The sequence below is a fragment of the Ascaphus truei genome, chromosome 3 (assembly GCF_040206685.1).
Source record: "Ascaphus truei isolate aAscTru1 chromosome 3, aAscTru1.hap1, whole genome shotgun sequence".
Taxonomy (NCBI): domain Eukaryota; kingdom Metazoa; phylum Chordata; class Amphibia; order Anura; family Ascaphidae; genus Ascaphus; species Ascaphus truei.
Genome location: NC_134485.1, coordinates 425,876,252 through 425,901,652, shown reverse-complemented (window position 1 = coordinate 425,901,652; position 25,401 = coordinate 425,876,252). Strand labels below are relative to the sequence as shown.

Sequence of the window (25,401 nt, the reverse complement as noted above, 5' to 3'; positions counted from 1 at the left end):
GAAGAGCGCGGGGCCTCTGCAACGGCCGCGCCCCCCCCCAGACAAAACTCGCGCCCCCCAGATTGCGCACTGCTGCTGTAGCTTATTGTAACCCCCTAGAAAGGGTAGGGTTACTTTGTATCGATGCAACACATAACAGGATTTGTACGGTACAGGGCATTGACATAGACGGCAATGCTCACTGGCACTGATCTATTTAGGTGGGTGTAACCAGCTGCAGTTTTAACTGCACTGTAGCTCACACATAGCACATATTGTATAATGCTCCTCCATTTTAACCCCTTAGGCATCGCACACATGTCACACATCGCATGGAGGGAATACAAAGGACATACACAGTATAACATTGGTGGTGTAGGACCTACTGATAGGGTCGACCTTGACATGGTTGCAGGCTTGAAATGTGTTGGACCAAAAGATTGTGACATTGTGATATTATAAATGACCCCCTACTTTTGCACTAAATAACTTGTCTTATTGGATGTGCATTGGGGCTTCTTTGGTTACTGTTGCAATCAGCTGCAGGCAGCTGTGGCGGGAAACAGTACGTTCAGAAACAGACGTATCATCGTCAGTGAGGTGGGGATGCAATGCTCCGCCCAGCCTGCACGGTGACGCATCACACGTCTGCAGGGCCCGCAATTAACCCCTTTGTGACCCAGCTCCCGAGGTGGGATGTTTTTGGAATATATATTTCTTTCTGGCACTTGGAAGTTGGTGTATATGTGATGTCTTCTTGTACTTTTGGAACAATCATTTGTATTTTTGATAATAAACGTCCTGTATTGATGACAAGGTGCACCCATGCGCTTTTCTATATTCTATTTACTTGTAACACCCCTATCCCACCCGGCTGACATAGATAAGGTGTACATAAACTCTCACGGTCTCTGATCTTTCCAGACGGGGTTTAAACCTGTTCCACTAGAGTGTTAGCTCAGTGGATTACCTTTCTCTTCTCAGGGTCTCTTTGTGGGCTCAGGCCAAGGCTGTGACGAGTGAATAAGTAGAACAGGGTGCCAGGAACTTTTCAAACAGACTTCGCTATTGGGTGCACCACATCTTACATCTCCATCCTCCTCCAGACAGGAGTTCTGTGAGGTCAATGTAGAATTTCAACCTCAGTTGAACGTGGAACGTTTCGTTGAACGTGGAACCTTCCACGTAAGAGAGCTTCTCCTGGTTACATCATCATTTACACTAAGGGAACTCATCCCTGTCTGGGAAATCCACGAAGAGGAGTGCTTTCCCATAGGCTGCTGACACCAGGTTATATCCTTGAGGTGCTGCTGACAGGCCTATATGTCCATGTTTGTTTTCCTTTAATTAATAAATTGTCATACTCTGGGACAACTCTCTCTGCTCAAACTTTTTTTCAATGGAGACATAGTGCTCTGCCTTCCTCTCTTCATTTTACCTATATCCTTGAGGGAAGGAATCCCTCCAAAGGTCTGTTCTTCCACGAGGTCTGGTCCCCCAGGGGATACTGACCCCCCACCCCCTCCTCTCTGGAGTCTGCTGTGGTTCCCCCCCCCCCCCCTGGGATCTGAATATTTATACCTGGGAGTGGCCAACCCTCTGCCCCAGACTAGTAACTGGGCAGATCTAGCTGTAGCAAAGGCCACTCACCCTGCATGTGACTCCAGCATCTTCCAGACAAGCATGTGCCTTCCAGACAAGCATGAAAGTGCAACATTATAACATAACTGGGGATGTGATCTCACCTGCCTGGCCTGGTGACCGATTAACCCTGGCACTGCCTGCAGCTTACCAGGGCTGACATACAGGGCAAGAGGAAGATTCTAGCAGGGTGCTACATACATACCTAAAAATAACCCAGGCAAAGCTGGCCTGACACACTCCTCTTGACAAGGAGAAGGGGGTTGGATGCAGGTGTCACACGGTGTAATGGTGCGAGTTGGTAGGTGTCTGTAGATAGGTACTCTATGCTGCAGACACGGCAAAGATAACGGTAGATTGGTGCAAAGTGCTGCAGGTGTCTGGCACTGAAAGGGTCAATTTAGGGCAGGGGCAGAATTCACACCAAATAATTCCTATACCTTTTACCACTGCAGTCTTGTTTCTCAGGAGTAAACCTTTTCCCTTGAAGCGAACATGTTGTTGTTGTTTCCCCTGCTTAGATAGTCAGCTCTGCGGGGCAGGGACTCTCTCTCACATTTATGTCTATTCCACTCACCCATGTACTGATCTGGGATTTCCTTGTTAACCAGCGGTGTATTGGATTTCGTACAGCGCTGGGTACATGTTCAGCATGACATAAGAATAAGCAATGATGAGAATGCAATGCTGCATTCAGTAATTAGGGGAATCTGGAAGTGTGTAGGACCCAGAGACGGCCAAATATTGCAGAGGGTGTGTGTTGTGTGCTGGAGGTGGGAAGCTGCAGTGTGTCAGCTTCACCTCTGAGGCTGTGTGTGTGTATATATATATATATATTTATTTATACATGTATAATACATAGATACTGTACATCTCACTGCCTGTCTGCATCCTGAGGATCTGCGCTGACACAGCCCAGGTACTGAGACCAGCATCTCTGCTCACACACTGGAGGAGACACACTTTGTATCACAGGAGGACCTCGTCACACCATTCCCTGCAACAGGCACAGACACAGCAGGGGCATCTTTGGGAAGAAGAAACACCCCCCCCCCCCCTTCTTTCTGTTCCACAGGGACACTGCCTTGTGTATTTATATTGGGTACAGAAGCGGCTTGATCAACATTGGACTGATTAGCCAGGTGGGCTCTTGAAATCATTCCTGCTGCACCTGTCAGGCTGGTAGAACCAGATCTGATCTCCCGAGGCAGTGTGAACGCTGCAAGACACCCACTGCTGGCATATGGATGTTCTGGGGAGGATACACTTGTAAATCTGCAGCTTCCATGTGATTGTGCAGAGTCACACACGTAGGAGACATCTCCCAGCGCCCAAACCTTACTCCACTTCATCTGTGAGGATCTGCAGCTGAGTCTGACATTCACATATTTTGTTTTCTTTGTATGTTTGTAAATTTGAAGTGTCCCAACTTCTTCTCTGGCTGCTCCCCCTCATCTGACCAAGCATCCAAGGGCTGCTACTCCCAGCTCTAATAGCCAGGCTGCCCTCACTCAGCACAGGGCAGAGAAGATTACTGAAGGACATTGAACTTCAACCAGACCCCTAAACATGTCCAGGGACAGTGTCCAGATTCCTGATGACCAGGACTTTCAGAACTTTAGGACTGAGTGTCACTCAGAGGCTGGCTGGACTCTGACTTATAACAAGTCTGGAATCACCGTTTGGGTTCAGATCATAGAAGAGGAAAGAGCTTTGCACAAAATCAAGGTAAGAAAAAATAACAAATACTCATTGTTACTACTACAGTATATAACAACCAGCCAATCACGACAAAAGGTCGAAAACATATACACACGTCTACATTTATTTGTGTAGAGCAAAACGGAGCCGCTGATTGAGCCACCTGTGCTGAAGCAGAGATATCCTTAAAACTTGACCTGTTGGTGGCCCTTGAGGACTGGAGTTGCCCACCCCTGGCATAGTCATACATGTAAATAGCACTTGAATGTACTATTGCTGTATTCTTAACTGCATTTTGGGGCTTTCGCTGTGTACGACACTGCCTATTAACCCTACATAGCAAGTAAGCCCAGAAGGACCATGTTTTGGGGATAACCAGGCTATAGTCCTTTCCTATCAGAGGGGTCAGCAGCACATCGCAGCGCCTTGGTGACAAAGGGGTTAATAGTATTTACAGGTATTTGCGGATTCATGGATTATTAATCCCCCATCTGCTGTGGTTGGGGGTCCCCATCCGTCACGTTTTGAAGACGGGCACAACACAGACACCACGTAGAGAGACCAGAACAAAGTCAAAATTGCTCTGAATAGCCTCTGCGAATGAATGTGGGCGCTGCCCTGAAGAGCTTACAATCTACGTGGCAGCCACACGCATTTATATCCGTGGCTTCGTAGTCGCCAGTGGCAATGAGCTCATTGAAAAACGGAATGGTAAAGCAGTAATGTTTTTGCTTCGGAGAATAATGGGCGGCACGTGGAACTCGTAGTAGGCAGAAATCTCTGCCCCGCAGAGCTTACATTCTAATTTCTGGAGTCGGACCGCCTCAAAGGCAGTAACATCACCACTAGGCTAGGTTTTCTGTCCTTAAAATGCAATCCATAATGCAGTATTTTGAGAGAAAAAATAAACTATTCTCTGTACTGGGACTCACATTGTCATTTTAGAGTCTGTGGGATAGAAAAAAATGGCTGCTATTTGTTTTTTTGTTTCCTTAATTTTGATCATTTTTTTTTAGTTTTGTGTATGAGACAGACAGGAACGGCATATTTACCCCCATTATTTAAACTTTATGGTACCATCAGGAGCTTCCTGGTTCAGCAGAAGGTGTGCCCGCCCCACAGGGTGATAAAGCAATGCTGCTTTCTAATTTACACAAACCAGACTAAATGACACAATGAAAAAGTAACCAATTAATTGCACTTATCAACGTTAATGGACCCTAGGACGTTTCGTCAAAAAGGGATTTTCTCCAGCGTTTAACAGGTTAAGAATGTGTTGAAATCGGGCACAGCACAACGCTCAACAGCGTCAGCGTTTAAGAGGGCAGTGAAGAGGTTAAAATACGAGCAGCGTGGTAATATTTCTGACACGAGCACCTGTCCCGAGTTAGTTAGTTGTGCAAATAATGCTCCCCTGCCCCAATCAGTTATCAGGAAGGAGGTGTCATAGCGTGTACGGAGGAGGCTGCGTGTGCCACATCACAGGCGCACGGCTATGGACGCGCGCACAGGACCAGTACATACGGGTCGCTGGCAGCGCTGGAGTGTTTGTTTTTCCCATGAAATGAGCCCCTTTTGTTAGCAGAGAGCCGAGCTGCGCTGGGAAGCACGTCCGCCTGGGGTTGGTTGTATAAAAGAGAAGTGTCCTCAAGTTACCCACAACTTGCAATATCTAGCAGGATATCTCTGTTTCAGCACAGGTGGCTGGCTCACTGATTGAGCCACCTGCGCTGAAGCAGGGATATCCTGAAGACCTGACCTGTTGGGGGAACCTGAGGGCTGGAGTTGGAAACCACTGCCTGTTTCACACATATTTTTTGCAGCATTAGCATCGGGGTCTTCTCCAAACCGCTTTATTTTTAGTCGAAGGACCCTCTTTCCACCCTCCCCCCTTCCCACCCTCCCCCCTTCCCCTCCCCCCCCCTTCCCCTCCCCCTTCCCACCCTCCCCCCTTCCCCTCCCCCTTCCCCTCCCCCCTTCCCCTCCCCCTTCCCCTCCCCCCCCTTCCCCTCCCCCTTCCCCTCCCCCCCCTTCCCCTCCCCCTTCCCCTTCCCCTCCCCCCTTTCCCCCCTTTTCCCCTCCCCCTTCCCCTCCCCCCTTCCACCCTCCCCTCCCCCCCTTCCCCCCTTCCCCCCTTCCCCCCTCCCCCCTTCCCCCCTACTCCCCTTCCCCCCTCCCCTCTTCCCCCCTCCCCCTCTTCCCCCCTTCCCCCCTCCCCGTCTTCCCCCCCTCTCCCTCTACCCTTCACAGGTTCACGAGATGCTTATCAGTGTAGTTATCAGTATTCTCCCTGGGCATGCAAATGGCCGTCCACTAGGAAGCCGCGACAGGTGACAGCGCGGGTCTGCGGCAACTGGCAGCCCTGCTGATGCGGGCCTCGCTCTCCCAACCTAATGCGGGTCTCTCCCCACGCTGATGCGGGCCTCGCTCTCCCAACCTAATGCGGGTCTCTCCCCACGCTGATGCGGGCCCAACTTCTGATTCCGACTGCCTCGCCTCTGACTGACGCCGGACCTCGCCTCTCCCTCACACTCCTGTGCCGGGCTTGTCTCTCACATCGGTGCTCACCGGAAGCTGGGCCCAGCTTCTGGCACGCCCTGTCATATGAGAGAGGCCCGGCGCGGGAGAGTGAGGGAGGTAGGCAGGTTGGCGGCAGCCTAGTGGCAAGCAGGGGCCCGACCGCCGGACACAGAAGTTGGGCCCGACCTTTTTTTTCCCTCAGCAGTCACCGGGCCCGGGACAGTAGTCCCGGCCCTCCCCACCTGTCGGCGTCCCTGTGTGCAGAACAACCGGACATTCAAAATTAACTATTGGATCAAATGCAGACATGTCAACTCATTGCTTATACTAGAAAAAACAATCTCGTAGCCTTGAATAGGGTGAGGGCACTGTCACCCTCAGACTGCAATCACAACTTCGTCTGATGCAGTCTGCCATGTTGTTTTATCTCAAGCAGCAGGGATTTTCAAAGAGACTTTCTCCTACGTCGGAAGGTACAGTAGAAATACATTTAGGAAGGAGTTGAATGGGAAGAGACGTCCTTTCATAAAGAACCAACACATTCATTAAAAGTGTACAGGCATACCCCGCTTTAAGTACACTCACTTTAAGTACACTCGCGAGTAAGTACATATCGCTCAATAGGCAAACGGCAGCTCACGCATGCGCCTGTCAGCACGTCCTGAACAGCAATACCGGCTCCCTACCTGTACCGAAGCTGTGCACAAGCGGTGAGACTATAGAGCCTGTTACACATGCGTTATTTACATCAGTTATGCACGTATATGATGATTGCCGTACAGTACATGCATCGATAAGTGGGAAAAGGGAGTGCTTCACTTTAAGTACATTTTCGCTTTACATACATGCTCCGGTCCCATTGCGTACGTTAATGCGGGGTATGCCTGTATAGTGGATTGCACTATTAACCCCTTTGCAACACATATATGAGGCCGGCCCCTGTAGTAGAGTGAGTGTTAAGTGACAGTCTAAAATATTGTCAATACCTTTTATCAGAACAGTAGACTTTTAAAAGGATGTCAAAATGAAATATGTGAATGCGAGGAAAAATGTGATGTTATGGGGATGTGTATAAAAATCCATTTGTTTGTGGCTCAGGGAATAGCACTGCACCTTAAAAAGCCCAGTTTCAGGGGGAAATGCTTAAGTGTATTAATCTAATGTCTGGGAAGTGAGTCACCGTTGGAAGTGTTTGGAGAAAGTGGCTCACTGTGCTCGGGTGACTCTCCTGTGTGTCTTTGTCAAATAAGCTTCGCAAGGAAGGAACAGGTTGTTCTTCTTATTATAAATGAATCTTTGTACCCAATAAAACTAGACTTTGAATGACTTCTCAAGACCTTTCCTGCAGAGGGGGCTGCACATTGCCGGCACCAGCAATTTGGGGTTCAGTTTCCTGTGTCCACGATGAGCCATTAACCTAAATCGGCACCACAGCCAAGCCTGTTACACCCCTCTCCTCCGACCCTACTATATATAGAGTTGAGTAGGGAGACTGTTTTATGGATGAAAGGGTCAGTGCCTGGTAGGAACAAGGTGACCTAAAAACAGTGACCTATTTAATGAGTCTTGGGATCAGTGATAAGTAGGACCAAAGTGACCTAATGACAGTGGCATGTTGGTTCAATAAAATGGGCAGTGACCCTAATGACAAGGATCCTCCGGGAATGGAAGGAGCTAACACGGGAGTCTGGAGAACCCCTTTACTTTGGGGTCCATCTCACAGGGAAGCAGGGTAACACCCCGACATCGGCCTCGGACTTGTAGCACACTTGCCCCTCCGGTACGATTGCCATCAGTACACAACTGTCCCACTTGAAACTGATTGGGACAGCAGGGAGGGGGGGGGGGCTAGTTATGCGCATAACAGAGTTTATAGTGGGGTTGAATGGACGTTATAACGTACACAAGCCACTTGCATTGTAAGAACTAGCCAGGATATCATTCAAGATGAATGTCAATGACGTGGCCCCACCTCCCTTTCTTTGAAAGCTGGCATGTTGAACCTGAAAGGCGCTGGATAGAGAGACGTCGAGGTATCCCAAGTTTGCTAACGTCCAGGGCCAATTCTTTAAGAAAATTAAACAAAAGGTGAAAAGGTTCGAAAGTTCAAATTTTCCTTCATATTCACCCGCGAAATAGCAGAAAAAAGTACTGTGTGTGTTTCAAATTGTTGAATTATACCAACATCTTTAGCTCTGGTGAGTTTTGCTAAGAATATACTGAAGCCACAAAGGTCCCCACATTGCCACATTTGATGAGATCCTACAAGTTCCTTTGCTTTGTGAGACTTTTTGCAATCTTTTCCAAGTTTTGCAACTTTGCTGCCAATGTTAAAGGTTCAGTTTTCGCCACATTCGCTAACATGGGTGAACGTTTCCCCAAATCTCTGGTTCTAGTTGAAGTGTAGTCCTATTTCTTATTAGCAGCTCCTAACCTTCTTACTGGAAATACATGGAAAAAGTGCAATCACTTGACAGGGTGACTGACTCTCAACATCAACAACTACATCCAGGTACATCTACTATATATTTGTGAAATCACTGTATGTCTGCGTCCCAAGGGTCAATCGCATTGGACCTTGGGCCTGTCACTCCTGCTCAGGCCATGCCCGCCCCCGCACACCTCTCATTGGCCTACGTCCAACACCAATGCCACACTGTCCCACCCCTCACTGACTCTCATTGGCCTGCGTCCAATGCCCGCCCCCGCACACCTCTCATTGGCCTGCGTCCCACCCCTCACTGACTCTCATTGGCCTGCGTCCAATGCCCGCCCCCGCACACCTCTCATTGGCCTGCGTCCCACCCCTCACTGACTCTCATTGGCCTGCGTCCAATGCCCGCCCCCGCACACCTCTCATTGGCCTGCGTCCCACCCCTCACTGACTCTCATTGGCCTGCTTTTCACAGCTATCAAAACCTTCACGTCTGCTACCACAGACTGCCGAATCAGGTACAGCAGTGTTTCCCAAACTGTGCGCCGCGGCGCCCTGGTGCGCCGCGGCTTGGCTAGAGGGGCGCCGCGATCAGGGCCGCCAGCAGCGGGAAACAAGGGCTGCTAGCTCATTTAAAAAAAAAAAAAAAAAAAAAACCTCTGAGGGGAAGCAGAGGAGCGGTCACGTGACCGCTCCCATCCAATGGGGCTGCAGCCTGCCCGGCATTGCAACTGCAGAGCCACCAGACAGCACCAAGGTGTGTGTGTGTGTGTGTGTGTGTGTGTGTGTGTGTGTGTGTGTGTGTGTGTGTGTGTGTGTGTGTGTGTGTGTGTGTGTGTGTGTGTGTGTGTGTGTGTGTGTGTGTGTGTTGTGTGTGTGTGAAAAACGGGCTGCAGGGGGTGTGTGTGTGTGTGTGAAAAACGGGCTGCAGGTTGTGTGTGTGTGTGTATATATGTGTGGTGTGTGTGTATATATGTGTGGTGTGTGTGTGTGTGTGTATATATGTATATATGTGTGTGTATGTATGTGGTGTGTGTGTGTATATATATATATATATATAATGTGTGGTGTGTATATGTGTATGTGTGGTGTATATATATGTGTGGTGTGTGTGTGTGTGTATGTATGTATGTATATATAGATATATATATATATATATATGTGTGTGTGTGTGTGTGTGTGTGTGTGTATATATGTATGTGTGGTGTATATGGATGTGTGTGTGAATATATTTATCAAAGTTGCACAATGTTAATAAATAATTTATTCTCACATGTCTTTTTTTTTTTTTCATTTTTAAATATTATATAATGTACACACACACACACACACACACACACACACACACACACACACACACACACACACACACACACACACACACACACACACACACACACACACACACACACACACACACTGACAGCTACCAAGTGACAAACACACACACACACACACACTGACAGCTACCAAGTGACAAACACACACAGTGATACCCGCCTACCAAGCGCGCTTGCTGTCTCCTCTGCCAGGCAGCGCTGATTACAGATGCAGGGGCTTTGTGCATCTGTTCAGCCCGGCTCAGCAACGCTGAGAGAGGGAGGCCCGGCGCGCACGCTGGAGGAGCAGCACCGGGAGACTGAGAGAGAGAGTGAGGTCAGAGAGAGAGTGATGTCAGAGAGAGAGAGAGTGAGGTCAGAGAGAGAGAGTGAGGTCAGAGAGAGAGAGAGAGAGGTCAGAGAGAGAGAGTGAGGTCAGAGAGAGAGAGAGAGAGAGTGAGGTCAGAGAGAGAGTGAGGTCAGAGAGAGAGTGAGGTCAGAGAGAGAGAGTGAGGTCAGAGAGAGAGAGTGAGGTCAGAGAGAGAGTGAGGTCAGAGAGAGAGAGAGGGAGGTCAGAGAGAGTGTGAGGTCAGAGAGAGAGAGAGGTCTGAGAGAGAGAGAGAGTGAGAGAGAGTGAGGTCAGAGAGAGAGAGAGTGAGGTCAGAGAGAGTGAGGTCAGAGAGAGAGAGTGAGGTCAGAGAGAGTGAGAGTGTGTGAGGGAGACACCAACTGCGCACTGCAACTGTTAGGTATGTATATACACCTTTGTTTTTACTTTGGGCGCCGCGTAAAAATCCTGATCGCCTTGGGGAGCCTTGAAAAAATTCTGATTGCCTTGGGGAGCCTTGAACCGAAAAAGTTTGGGAACCACTGAGGTACAGAATCTACACACAACGCACAAACACAGCACACACACACACATTCACACAACACCAAACACTGCAGACTGCCTCTTCAAACCCCCCCCTCCCCTCCACGCCACACATCTCCCTCCCGCAACCGGACCGCGAGGCCGCGGCCTCCACTCACACACCATGGCAACGATGTCCCTCCCCCTATCCCGCTACCTCACACAGTGTAGCTCCCGCGAACCGCACAGCACGCCACATCTCCTGCACCTCACACAGCTCCCTACCGCAACCGGACCGCGAGGCCCCCTACCCCGCTACACCATGCCACCAATGTCCCTCCCCCTATCCCGCTACCTCACACAGTGTAGCTCCCGCGAACCGCACAGCACGCCTCACATCTCCTGCACCTCACACATCTCCCTACCGCAACCGGACCGCGAGGCCCCCTACCCCGCTACACCATGCCACCAATGTCCCTCCCCCTATCCCGCTACCTCACACAGTGTAGCTCCCGCGGACCGCACAGCACGCCTCACATCTCCTGCACCTCACACATCTCCCTCCGCAACCGGACCGCGAGGCCCCCTACCCCGCTACACCATGCCACCAATGTCCCTCCCCCTATCCCGCTACCTCACACAGTGTAGCTCCCGCGGACCGCACAGCACGCCTCACATCTCCTGCACCTCACACATCTCCCTACCGCAACCGGACCGCGAGGCCCCCTACCCCGCTACACCATGCCACCAATGTCCCTCCCCCTATCCCGCTACCTCACACAGTGTAGCTCCCGCGGACCGCACAGCACGCCTCACATCTCCTGCACCTCACACATCTCCCTCCGCAACCGGACCGCGAGGCCCCCTACCCCGCTACACCATGCCACCAATGTCCCTCCCCCTATCCCGCTACCTCACACAGTGTAGCTCCCGCGGACCGCACAGCACGCCTCACATCTCCTGCACCTCACACATCTCCCTACCGCAACCGGACCGCGAGGCCCCCTACCCCGCTACACCATGCCACCAATGTCCCTCCCCCTATCCCGCTACCTCACACAGTGTAGCTCCCGCGGACCGCACAGCACGCCTCACATCTCCTGCACCTCACACATCTCCCTCCGCAACCGGACCGCGAGGCCCCCTACCCCGCTACACCATGCCACCAATGTCCCTCCCCCTATCCCGCTACCTCACACAGTGTAGCTCCCGCGAACCGCACAGCACGCCTCATCTCCTGCACCTCACACAGCTCCCTACCGCAACCAGACCGCGAGGCCCCCTACCCCGCTACACCATGCCACCAATGTCCCTCCCCCTATCCCGCTACCTCACACAGTGTAGCTCCCGCGGACCGCACAGCACGCCTCACATCTCCTGCACCTCACACATCTCCCTCCGCAACCGGACCGCGAGGCCCCCTACCCCGCTACACCATGCCACCAATGTCCCTCCCCCTATCCCGCTACCTCACACAGTGTAGCTCCCGCGAACCGCACAGCACGCCTCATCTCCTGCACCTCACACAGCTCCCTACCGCAACCAGACCGCGAGGCCCCCTACCCCGCTACACCATGCCACCAATGTCCCTCCCCCTATCCCGCTACCTCACACAGTGTAGCTCCTGCGGACCGCACAGCACGCCTCACATCTCCTGCACCTCACACATCTCCCTACCGCAACCGGACCGCGAGGCCGCGGCCTACACTCACACACCATGGCAACGATGTCCCTCCCCCTATCCCGCTACCTCACACAGTGTAGCTCCCGCGAACCGCACAGCACGCGACATCTCCTGCACCTCACACAGCTCCCTACCGCAACCGGACCGCGAGGCCGCGGCCTACACTCACACACCATGGCAACGATGTCCCTCCCCCTATCCCGCTACCTCACACAGTGTAGCTCCCACGGACCGCACAGCACGCCTCATCTCCTGCACCTCACACAGCTCCCTACCGCAACCGGACCGCGAGGCCGCGGCCTACACTCACACACCATGCCACCAATGTTCCTCCCCCTATCCCGCTACCTCACACAGTGTATGACAACACCTACCACTGGAAATCAGATGTTCGTTGAAATAAAATATGTTTTCCTAACTATTTTACTGTCTGTATAATGTACACAACACTCACCCACACAAAAACCCCTCATACACACACACACACACACGCAAACATCCTGTCATTCTATGCCACACACTACACTCAAAAACATGCCATTTTTAACATGTGTATGACCAACAACACGCACTCACACACGTCACACACACAACATGCCTCATACACACACACACGCCATCACACACCAGCAACACACACACATGCTCTCACACACACCACACACCATGCCACCGATGTCACTCCCGCTATCCCGCTACCTCACACACTCTACCTCCCGCGGAACAACCAGCACGCCTGACATCTCCTGCACCTCACACATCTCCCTCCGCAACCGGACCGCGACGCCGCGGACTACAGTCAAACAGCATGCCACCAATGTCACTCCCGCTACCTCACACACTGTATGACAACACCTACCACTGAAACTCAGCTGTTCCTTACAATAAAATATGTTTTCCTAACAATTTCACTGTCTGTATAATTTATTCTAAAACACTTCTCACACCACCACTCACACACAACACTCACCCACACAAAACCCCCTCATACACACACACACACACACGCAAACATCCTGTCATTCTATGCCACACATAACAACAAATCACACCTCACCTTCACCCTCATAATACACACACTACACTCAAAAACATGCAATTTACAACATGTCTATGACCAACAACACGCACTCACACACGTCACACACACAACATGCGTCATACACACACACACATGCCATCACACACGCCACATACACACATGCTCTCACACACACCACACACCATCACACACAACACACACACAAATACACAAACACATGCACACACACACGCACTCAGCAACGCCACACGCCCTCAACCACGCAACACACGTACTCACACACACACACCAACCTCCTCTGCTGATACAACACACAAAACAACACTTCAACATAACCTTAACTACCACACACAACACAACCACCACTAAACAAACACACACACCCAACCCACTGTTCCAATTACCTACCCTTCACCATACACACTACACTGAATACAATGCACATTTACACGTCTCACCACCCACTCCCATTGCACATCAACATCCCACCACACACAAACATATACAACAACACAACACCTCCGCTACTAACACACCTAGCACAATAAATCACCTCTTCCTTTCAATAACATATTTTACACAAAACATTACTATTTACACATCTGTCTAATTTATTGCACACAAACACTCAACTAACCAACACTGACACACACACTCACACACCACACACTCACTATCACATCACACACTCACTCATCCACACACACACCCCACACAATCAACAATCACACACAATAATTACATACACACACTATTCTGCCACACACACAGCCAACATTAACACAAAACAAAAACACACACAACATTTGAACACCTACACAAACGCACACCAAACACAAATAAATACCCCTCAATACTGTCACACTTGATCAATTTACAAACTTTTCACAGACCACAACCGGATGCCTTCAACACCTCGACGCTTCAACGCTGTGCCAAAACACACAATACAATCATTGGATCGAACTGCGCCTTGACACAACAACATCAGGAAGTATTGTAAACACAATCGCACTGAAACACTTCACTAACATCACACACAACACCTACCTCAACACACACATCAACAACTTTTAACAACACATCACAACTTACACACACAACACCTCTACAACACCTACAATAACGCACATCACAACAACAACACCAAACACACATCTTCACAACACAAAACATGCCACCCAAAAAACACCTTCGCAAAACAAAACATACACACCCTGACAATGAACGTGACACGCACACACACACACAAATTATATGTACTGCACCACACAATGCACACACCCATTTCACACACATTGAAATCCACGCACACAATGCTAACAAACAACTCACAACGGAATACACAATAGGTCAACAACAAATCTAACATTACATCAAATACACTCCTCTCAACAATGGACATTCACATCTTTCAAGAAGCATTTCCAACAATAACATTTTCAAAAATAACTACCGTAACAACTAACATACACTTCAAACATTTGCCCTCATATACATGTGCTTTCTACTACTGTTGATTTACAAACACAATTCTAACTAATATTACATAACATTGGCATCACATTACAACTTTCACATACAACATTTACACATACTTATTCACACTTCACATCCCGGGCAACGCCGGGTTTCTCAGCTAGTTTGAAATAATTGGTGGTAAATGTAATAGGAAAAATGTATTATTGGTGAATTTACTGGCTATGTACTTTTACCCAGGCTGTGCTGAAAAGCTGTGTAATACGGCATGCGTAAGCTTATAGGGGTCCATGTGAAAATTGATTTGAAGCAAAAGGTGACACTTCTCATTTGCTGGTCATTTCCCAGAATCCCTTGCTGCAGTGGAAGCACTGTATGCTAGGAGATAATGGTGAAAAGCGGGATGGCAGACCTGTCTGAGACGTGTGAATGTGCTCACAAGTGATATTTTCATTTGCTGAATTATTGCCCAAACCCCACATACTGTACCCCTCAGCAGGTCGAATTTGTCTCTTTGGAGTAAGACTGCTCACCTCTCAATACGGGGGCAGTAAAAATCACCAGGGTTATCAAGGAACACATCTCACTGAGGGATATTTATCACAGTCTCCGACTTGTGCAAAAACATACACCAGATGTATCGTCAGTACGTTGCCTGTGAAATCAGTGGATATTCTTGTACCAGTATTGCCCTGGTTTTGTAGCCAAGATATTGATAAATGACCCCTATTGATTTCAGTGTGATATATACATTATATATATATATAAAATCATTAACTTTTTCGATGCTACGTCATGGGCTTTTGACACGTGTTCTAGGGGAGATCGCGTTCCGCGCACTCCTCTTACGTCGGCCTCATCAGTGACGTCGCAATCATGTGATCAGAGAGGTCAGGGGATCGCGCCATGCCGGTAGGGGCTGTGGCACTCTGGTGTTGTGACCTCTCCAGCACTCAAAGGGTTAATACTTTGGTGTGTTGTCTTTGCCCCAGTTCCACAGTTTGGGGGGATTTTAGCCCTCTTGGGAAAACAACATGTATCATATAATAGGAGCAACTTTTCTCCGTGTATTTTCCTCTCCAATGTTAACATTCTATTGTTGTTTTTCTCGGAAAACAACAAGCGCACAAACATACGAATATAAATAAACATAATAAAAAAATGTCAAACATTAGAAACGATATTACTGTATACAACACTACAGCAATCCCACTTACCTTTGCCCCCCAACGCCAACTCCTTCAATTAACAAGGAGCTATCTGAAACACAATCACCTTATCCCCCGTACATTTCCACTTACCCTTCCTTATAGATTGTAAGCTCCTTGGGACAGGACGCTCCTTATTTACCGTAACAATGCATGTTAATGTTTGTTATTTTATTGTTTCCATCATCCACCCCTATTGTACTGCGCTACGGAATATGTTGGCGGTGTTATACATGATTAAAAAAATAATCAATTGTAGCAGTTTGTCCAGTTCAAGTTGGGACCGAGCCACCATTTACTGGGAATGTAAAGGGTCCATGGGCAAACGCTAAGAAGTGTTGCAAATACCCCAAAATAGCTTGGAATGTTGCCAGTGGTCGATATTCTTAATTACACGCAAAAGGGTGTCGGGGGCGTTTTGTGTCGATGTGGAGACCCTACCAACGCAACGATTACAAATAATTTCCAGTAAATATGGGGCCGGTTTCTTCTCTTGTATCAGTCGAGTTGGTTTGTCTTACCAGGAAAGGACTGCAAACTTCTCAACTTGTTGCCGTTTACTACCAGGACGAGGAATCTATAACATGAGTAGGAGACCCCACTATTTCCGTCCAAACCCAATGATCAGTGGCGTTGGACAATAACATCCTGTGGGGATTGGGAAGAGGGAGGTTAGTTTAGACGGGAATAATTAGAGGACTATTTTTGAAGCTGCAGAAACCTGCGTGGGCTGCTTTTCTCGATGTCTTTGGAGACTAACGATCTATCTCAATGAAAGTGTGACATTATCTGGACAGCCTACAGGCTGTAAGGGGCTTTGTGTGACGTGCAGCCTGCCTGCGGGGCTTTTGGTGTTACGGGAATGCTGTTACACCGGATTGTCCAGGCTCCTCAGAAATACCTTGTTAGGTTCTTAAGAATGAAGGTAAAATTGGGTGAGAAGCATGTATCATTTCATAAAAGAAATCAATCGGCATTGCTCTCGACACACTGTGTGTGCGAGTGTGATTTCTGATTTAAAGCAGCAATCCACCCCCAGAAGCCTATCTGAGTTTAAACATATAATGTGAGTAGTGTATGGGGTGTGTAAGAAGGGCATCCCGTTATAGTGTATGGGGTATGGATGAAGGTGTCCGTTGTAGTGTATGGGGTTTGTTAGAAGGGTGTCCCGTTGTAGTGTATGGGGTTTGTTAGAAGGGTGTCCCGTTATAGTGTATGGGGAGTGTAAGAAGGGTGTCCCATTATAGTGTATGGGGTTTGGATGAAGGTGTCCCGTTATAGTGTATGGGGTTTGGATGAAGGTGTCCCGTTGTAGTGTATGGGGTTTGTTAGAAGGGCGTCCCGTTGTAGTGTATTGGGTTTGTTAGAAGGGCGTCCTGTTGTTGTGTATGGGGTTTGTTAGAAGGGCATCCCGTTATAGTGTATGGGGTATGGATGAAGGTGTCCCGTTGTAGTGTATGGGGTTTGTTAGAAGGGCGTCCCGTTGTAGTGTATGGGGTTTGTTAGAAGGGCGTCCTGTTGTTGTGTATGGGGTTTGTTAGAAGGGTGTCCCGTTATAGTGTATGGGGAGTGTAAGAAGGGTGTCCCATTATAGTGTATGGGGTTTGGATGAAGGTGTCCCGTATAGTGTATGGGGTATGGATGAAGGTGTCCCTTTATAGTGTATGGGGTATGGATGAAGGTGTCCCGTTATAGTGTATGGGGTTTGTTACAATGCATCCCGTTATAGTGTATGGGGTTTGTTACAAGGGCATCCCGTTATAGTGTATGGGGTATGGATGAAGGTGTCCCGTTATAGTGTATGGGGTATGGATGAAGGTGTCCCGTTATAGTGTATGGGGTTTGGATGAAGGTGTCCCATTATAGTGTATGGGGTATGGATGAAGGTGTCCCATTATAGTGTATGGGGTATGGATGAAGGTGTCCTGTTATAGTGTACGGGGTTTGTTACAAGGCATCCCGTAATTATGTATGGGGTTTGTTACAAGGGCATCCCGTTATAGTGTATGGGGTATGGATGAAGGTGTCCCGTTATAGTGTATGGGGTATGGATGAAGTTGTCCCATTATAGTGTATGGGGTATGGATGAAGGTGTCCCGTTATAGTGTATGGGGTATGGATGAAGGTGTCCCGTTATAGTGTATGGGGTATGGATGAAGGTGTCCCGCTATAGTGTATGGGGTATGGATGAAGGCGTTCTGTTGTAGTGTATGGGGTGAGTAAGAAGGGCGTCACATTGTAGTGTATGGGGTGAGTAAGAAGGGTGTCCTGTTGTAGTGTAGGGGGTGAGTAAGAAGGGTGTCCTGTTGTAGTGTATGGGGTGAGTAAGAAGGGCATCACATTGTAGTGTATGGGGTGAGTAAGAAGGGTGTCCTGTTGTAGTGTATGGGGTGAGTAAGAAGGGTGTCCCGTTATAGTGTATGGGGTTTGGATGAAAATGTCCCATTATAGTGTATGTGGTGTGTAAGAAGCGCGTCACATTGTAGTGTATGGGGTGTGTAAGAAGTGTATGGGGTGTGTAAGAAGGGCGTCACATTGTAGTGTATGGGGTGTGTAAGAAGGGCGCCACATTGTAGTGTATGGGGTGTGTAAGAAGGGCGCCACATTGTAGTGTATGGGGTGTGTAAGAAGTGTATGGAGTGTGTAAGAAGGGCGTCACATTGTAGTGTATGGGGTGTGTAAGAAGTGTATGGGGTGTGTAAGAAGGGCGTCACATTGTAGTGTATGGGGTGTGTAAGAAGTGTATGGGGTGTGTAAGAAGGGCGCCACATTGTAGTGTATGGGGTGTGTAAGAAGTGTATGGGGTGTGTAAGAAGGGCGTCACATTGTAGTGTATGGGGTGTGTAAGAAGTGTATGGGGTGTGTAAGAAGGGCGTCACATTGTAGTGTATGGGGTGTGTATGAGGGGGATCTAATTTACATGAACGGTGTGCTAGAAAGGGATTCCCATGTGGTGTTTGAAATCGTATACTTATAGACATTATACAAGTGTGTGTGTGTGTGTGTGTGTGTGTGTGTGTGTGTGTGTGTGTGTGTGTGTGTGTGTGTGTGTGTGTGTGTGTGTGTGTATAAGAGCGAGAATCTTGGGGCAAAATTACCAGTGAAACCTATGGAAACTCTATAAGGCAAACGGTATGGTAAGGTATCTTGGGGGGAAATGAGTCTGGCTACAAGAGGGTATGTACAGTATACTGTGTGTATACCATAGTGTACTGTATACTGTGTGTGAGAGGGTATGTACAGTATACTGTGTGTATACCATAGTGTACTGTATACTGTGTGTGAGAGGGTATGTACAGTATACAGTGTGTATACCGTAGGGTACAGTATACTGTGTGTAAGAAAATTACATGTGTGTACAGTATACTGTGTGTAAGAAGGGTATGCCATTACAGTGTACAGTATACTGTGTGTAAGAGGGGTATGCCATTACAGTGTACAGTATACTGTGTGTAAGAGGGGTATGTCACTACAGTGTATAGTATACTGTGTGTAAGAGGGTATGCCATTACAGTGTACAGTATACTGTGTGCAAGTGGGGTATGTCACTACAGTGTACAGTATACGGTGTGTAAGAGGGGTATGCCATTACAGTGTACAGTATACTGTGTGTAAGAGGGGTATGTCACTACAGTGTACAGTATACTGTGTGCAAGTGGGGTATGTCACTACAGTGTACAGTATACTGTGTGTAAGAGGGGTATGCCATTACAGTGTACAGTATACTGTGTGTAAGAGGGGTATGTCACTACAGTGTATAGTATACTGTGTGTAAGAGGGTATGCCATTACAGTGTACAGTATACTGTGTGCAAGTGGGGTATGTCACTACAGTGTACAGTATACGGTGTGTAAGAGGGGTATGTCACTACAGTGTACAGTTTACTGTGTGTAAGAGGGGTATGTCACTACAGTGTACAGTATACTGTGTGTAAGAGGGGTATGTCACTACAGTGTACAGTATACTGTGTGTAAGAGGGGTATGCCATTACAGTGTACAGTATACTGTGTGTAAGAGGGGTATGTCACTACAGTGTACAGTATACTGTGTGTAAGAGGGGTATGTCACTACAGTGTACAGTATACTGTGTGTAAGAGGGGTATGTCACTACAGTGTACAGTATACTGTGTGTAAGAGGGGTATGCCATTACAGTGTACAGTATACTGTGTGCAAGTGGGGTATGTCACTACAGTGTACAGTATACTGTGTGTAAGAGGGGTATGTCACTACAGTGTACAGTATACTGTGTGTAAGAGGGGTATGCCATTATCGTGTACAGTATACTGTGTAAGAGGGGTATGCCATTACAGTGTACAGTATACTGTGTAAGAGGGGTATGCCATTACAGTGTACAGTATACTGTGTGCAAGTGGGGTATGCCATTACAGTGTACAGTATACTGTGTGTAAGAGGGGTATGTCACTACAGTGTACAGTATACTGTGTGTAAGAGGGGTATGCCATTATCGTGTACAGTATACTGTGTAAGAGGGGTATGCCATTACAGTGTACAGTATACTGTGTGTAAGAGGGGTATGTCACTACAGTGTACAGTATACTGTGTGTAAGAGGGGTATGCCATTACAGTGTACAGTATACTGTGTGTAAGAGGGGTATGTCACTACAGTGTACAGTATACTGTGTGTAACAGGGGTAAGTCACTACAGTGTACAGTATACTGTGTGTAAGAGGGGTATGTCACTACAGTGTACAGTATACTGTGTGTAAGAGGGGTATGTCACTACAGTGTACAGTATACTGTGTGTAAGAGGGGTATGCCATTACAGTGTACAGTATACTGTGTATAAGAGGGGTATGCCATTACAGTGTACAGTATACTGTGTGTAAGAGGGGTATGCCATTACAGTGTACAGTATACTGTGTGTAAGAGCGGTAAGTCACTACAGTGTACAGTATACTGTGTGTAAGAGGGGTATGCCATTACAGTGTACAGTATAGTGTGTGTAAGAGCGGTATGCCATTACAGTGTACAGTATACGGTGTGTAAGAGGGGTATGCCATTACAGTGTACAGTATACTGTGTGTAAGAGGGGTATGTCACTACAGTGTACAGTATACTGTGTGTAAGAGGGGTATGTCACTACAGTGTACAGTATACTGTGTGTAAGAGGGGTATGCCATTACAGTGTACAGTATAGTGTGTGTAAGAGGGGTATGCCATTACAGTGTACAGTATACTGTGTGTAAGAGGGGTATGCCATTATCGTGTACAGTATACTGTGTGTAAGAGCGGTAAGTCACTACAGTGTACAGTATACTGTGTGTAAGAGGGGTATGCCATTACAGTGTACAGTATAGTGTGTGTAAGAGGGGTATGCCATTACAGTGTACAGTATACGGTGTGTAAGAGGGGTATGCCATTACAGTGTACAGTATACTGTGTGTAAGAGGGGTATGTCACTACAGTGTACAGTATACTGTGTGTAAGAGGGGTATGTCACTACAGTGTACAGTATACTGTGTGTAAGAGGGGTATGTCACTACAGTGTACAGTATACTGTGTGTAAGAGGGGTATGCCATTACAGTGTACAGTATACTGTGTGTAAGAGGGGTATGTCACTACAGTGTACAGTATACTGTGTGTAAGAGGGGTATGCCATTACAGTGTACAGTATACTGTGTGTAAGAGGGGTATGCCATTACAGTGTACAGTATACTGTGTGTAAGAGGGGTATGCGATTACAGTGTACAGTATACTGTGTGTAAGAGGGGTATGTCACTACAGTGTACAGTATACTGTGTGTAAGAGGGGTATGCCATTACAGTGTACAGTATAGTGTGTGTAAGAGGGGTATGCCATTACAGTGTACAGTATACGGTGTGTAAGAGGGGTATGCCATTACAGTGTACAGTATACTGTGTGTAAGAGGGGTATGTCACTACAGTGTACAGTATACTGTGTGTAAGAGGGGTATGTCACTACAGTGTACAGTATACTGTGTGTAACAGGGGTATGTCACTACAGTGTACAGTATACTGTGTGTAAGAGGGGTATGCCATTACAGTGTACAGTATACTGTGTGTAAGAGGGGTATGCCATTACAGTGTACAGTATACTGTGTGTAAGAGGGGTATGTCACTACAGTGTATAGTATACTGTGTGTAAGAGGGGTATGTCACTACAGTGTACAGTATACTGTGTGTAAGAGGGGTATGCCATTACAGTGTACAGTATACTGTGTGTAAGAGGGGTATGTCACTACAGTGTACAGTATACTGTGTGTAAGAGGGGTATGCCATTACAGTGTACAGTATACGGTGTGTAAGAGGGGTATGTCACTACAGTGTACAGTATACTGTGTGTAAGAGGGGTATGCCATTACAGTGTACAGTATACTGTGTGTAAGAGGGGTATGCCATTACAGTGTACAGCATACTGTGTGTAAGAGGGGTATGCCATTACAGTGTACAGTATACGGTGTGTAAGAGGGGTATGCCATTACAGTGTACAGCATACTGTGTGTAAGAGGGGTATGTCATTACAGTGTACAGTATACTGTGTGTAAGAGGGGTATGCCATTACAGTGTACAGTATACTGTGTGTAAGAGGGGTATGTCACTACAGTGTACAGTATACGGTGTGTAAGAGGGGTATGTCACTACAGTGTACAGTATACTGTGTGTAAGAGGGGTATGCCATTACAGTGTACAGTATACTGTGTGTAAGAGGGGTATGTCACTACAGTGTACAGTATACGGTGTGTAAGAGGGGTATGTCATTACAGTGTACAGTATAGTGTGTGTAAGAGGGGTATGCCATTACAGTGTACAGTATACTGTGTGTAAGAGGGGTATGTCACTACAGTGTACAGTATACGGTGTGTAAGAGGGGTATGTCACTACAGTGTACAGTATACTGTGTGTAAGAGGGGTATGCCATTACAGTGTACAGTATACTATGTGTAAGAGGGGTATGTCACTACAGTGTACAGTATACTATGTGTAAGAGGGGTATGCCATTACAGTGTACAGTTCTGTGTGTAAGAGGGGTATGCCATTACAGTGTATAGTATACTGTGTGTAAGAGGGGTATGCCATTACAGTGTACAGTATACTGTGTGTAAGAGCGGTAAGTCACTACAGTGTACAGTATACTGTGTGTAAGAGGGGTATGTCACTACAGTGTACAGTATACTGTGTGTAAGAGGGGTATGTCACTACAGTGTACAGTATACTGTGTGTAAGAGGGGTATGCCATTACAGTATACTGTGTGTAAGAGGGGTATGTCACTACAGTGTACAGTATACTGTGTGTAAGAGGGTAAGTCACTACAGTGTACAGTATACTGTGTGTAAGAGGGGTATGCCATTACAGTGTACAGTATACTGTGTGTAAGAGGGGTATGTCACTACAGTGTACAGTATACTGTGTGTAAGAGGGTATGTACAGTATACTACTTAAAAACAAGGTATGCTATTGAAGTGTATGGAATAGAGAAAGGTCCCTTTTACGGGTATAGTGTGTGTGTAATAAGGAGATTGCTGTGATAATGAGGGCAACACAACGAGGGTAAGTGGAGAGATGTCTTATCACCTTCAGTGCTGTAGGAGCATGAAATGCTATTTATGTGAATAATGCAGTTTGTTGAGGTCACATGATACTCAGTCAGATTGGGGTATGGATGACAAATGCAGCAACAGGAACGAGCTGCAGGTAATGCGACGCTTCGTAGTCAATAAATAATGTATCTGTGCTTAAGAACCATTATACGAGAAGTCCTTCTCCGGCGTTCTACTTCAGTAACATCATTTAAAGGTGCAATTCTTGTTCATTTGCTTTCCAGCCCATCCTTTCCCTGTGAGAAGGACAATTAAGTTGAGGAGGGCGGGAGGATGGCTTTGTCTATGCAAACTTCTATTGATAACACATTACACAGCAATAGGAAATCGTACCCCTCCCAAATAATGTTATAATAACATAGGTATTTGTTTTCTTTAAAAAAAATAATAATAAGTGTTGATCATCTAGATTTAACTCATTAAACATGCAACTGACGCGTTAGTCCCACTGTGGAATGTATTTTGGAGTTGCAAGGATTTCTGAATCTGTGTGATATTCTCTCTCAAAACAGAGTCCTTCTTTTTCGGTGGGAGGGTTTTTTCCAAAATTGAAAACCAGGGATAGAAGAAAATGGCCTGCTAATTCCAGGTGCCCCGGTTAGAACTGATTATGAGTTCCAACATGACTAACCAGGTAATAGTCTGGCGGCCACGTCTAAATGTCTTACTAATTTGGGGTCAGTACAGCCGATTTTTCGCTTCAGTGGGGTCTCGCGTGTACAAACCAGCAGTGTTATTGACATAACACAAGCTCCAGATTTGAGTGATTTCACCCCTGGGCATACTTGCCTGAGAAGTGTTCAGATTTCGGCCTGTAACACGGGGATTTGTGGAAGGCCTGCAGCTATAATCTAAGTAATGCGGCTCCTCCCAGCACTGACGCATGCGCGTTCTTCTGCAGGCTCAGTGACTGCGGTACCTTTCCAACTTGTCGGGCAGGTTTAGCACTGACACACTTGGCACTGCACACCCGGGCAATCGTTTCCTAACACTGCTACGCATTGTTCTCTGCATTTACCGATGTCATGTTTTGCGCAGCGTGGATTTAATAAACAACTGGTGCAGTGCCAGATTAAAGGCGCACTCCGAGCTACGGGTTTTTCTATTTAATAGCATTGAAGCAGGGTGTCTCCGGAGTTTAACCGCGTTAATTTCAGCATCGGGGACCCCTGCTTCCTAAGATACTTACCTCCTTATGGGGTGCGCCGGCATCTCTCTGCTTTTTAAATGTCTGGGTCACGTGGGCCAATAGGAAGACGTAAGGGATTGCGTGACGCGAGATATTTAAGCCGCCATTTCGATATCCCCAACTAGCCCAGCCAGAGCTGCTACCGCCACCCCCCTGTGGAGCCAAGTATCTCAGGAAGCAGGGGGTCCCCGGAGCTGAAATCAACGGGGTTCAGGTACGGAGACCCCCTGCGCCAAACCTATATATTTTTTTCACTTGGATTGCCTCTTTAAAACAAATAAATCGAAGTTTAGCAAACATTGAGGCCGTGCTCTTTGGTTCTTATTTAGAAATATCCCCCCCCCCCTTATTTATGCTCTGCAAAAGAATGAATCATTGAATGATGTTAATAAAAAAAAAAGTAGTGTGACGGGCAAGGGTAACCAGGCTATACAATAAAGGTTTATCCCATCTGGTTACCCTTGGGCGCTGTGGTCCCTGGCAGCTACCTAGCACTATAAGCCAGGGGCCAGGTATTATTGCATGACAAGTTAAAGGGACCCTGCTCTTCCACTGTTCCCTTTGCCGCAGACTCATGAAGCTTGCTGTGTGTAAGTGTTAGGTGGGATATTTGGGTAGAAATGCAATCCTTTTGTTTGCAGGAGTTCGGGGGCCGGAGCTACCAATAGTCCCCTAATTCTCCCCGGCGAGCAGGCATGATTTGCCGGTATGCGGGGTGACTTACACCGGGGCTGCCCAGTGTCCCCCAGACTCCTGGTTTTCGAGCCCAGATA

General features: G+C 47.6%; 1 protein-coding gene across 1 annotated transcript in view; it reads left to right on the top strand.

Moving 5' to 3' along the window:
- Positions 1 to 2,432: 2,432 nt before the first annotated feature.
- Positions 2,433 to 25,401, top strand: part of STARD10 (StAR related lipid transfer domain containing 10) — a 115,930-nt gene continuing 92,961 nt past the window's right edge. Inside the window, exon 1 of the mRNA XM_075592796.1 lies at positions 2,433 to 3,348. Coding sequence (XP_075448911.1) covers positions 3,190 to 3,348 — 159 coding nt within the window. The 5' untranslated portion in view covers positions 2,433 to 3,189. The remainder of the gene's footprint in view (positions 3,349 to 25,401) is intronic.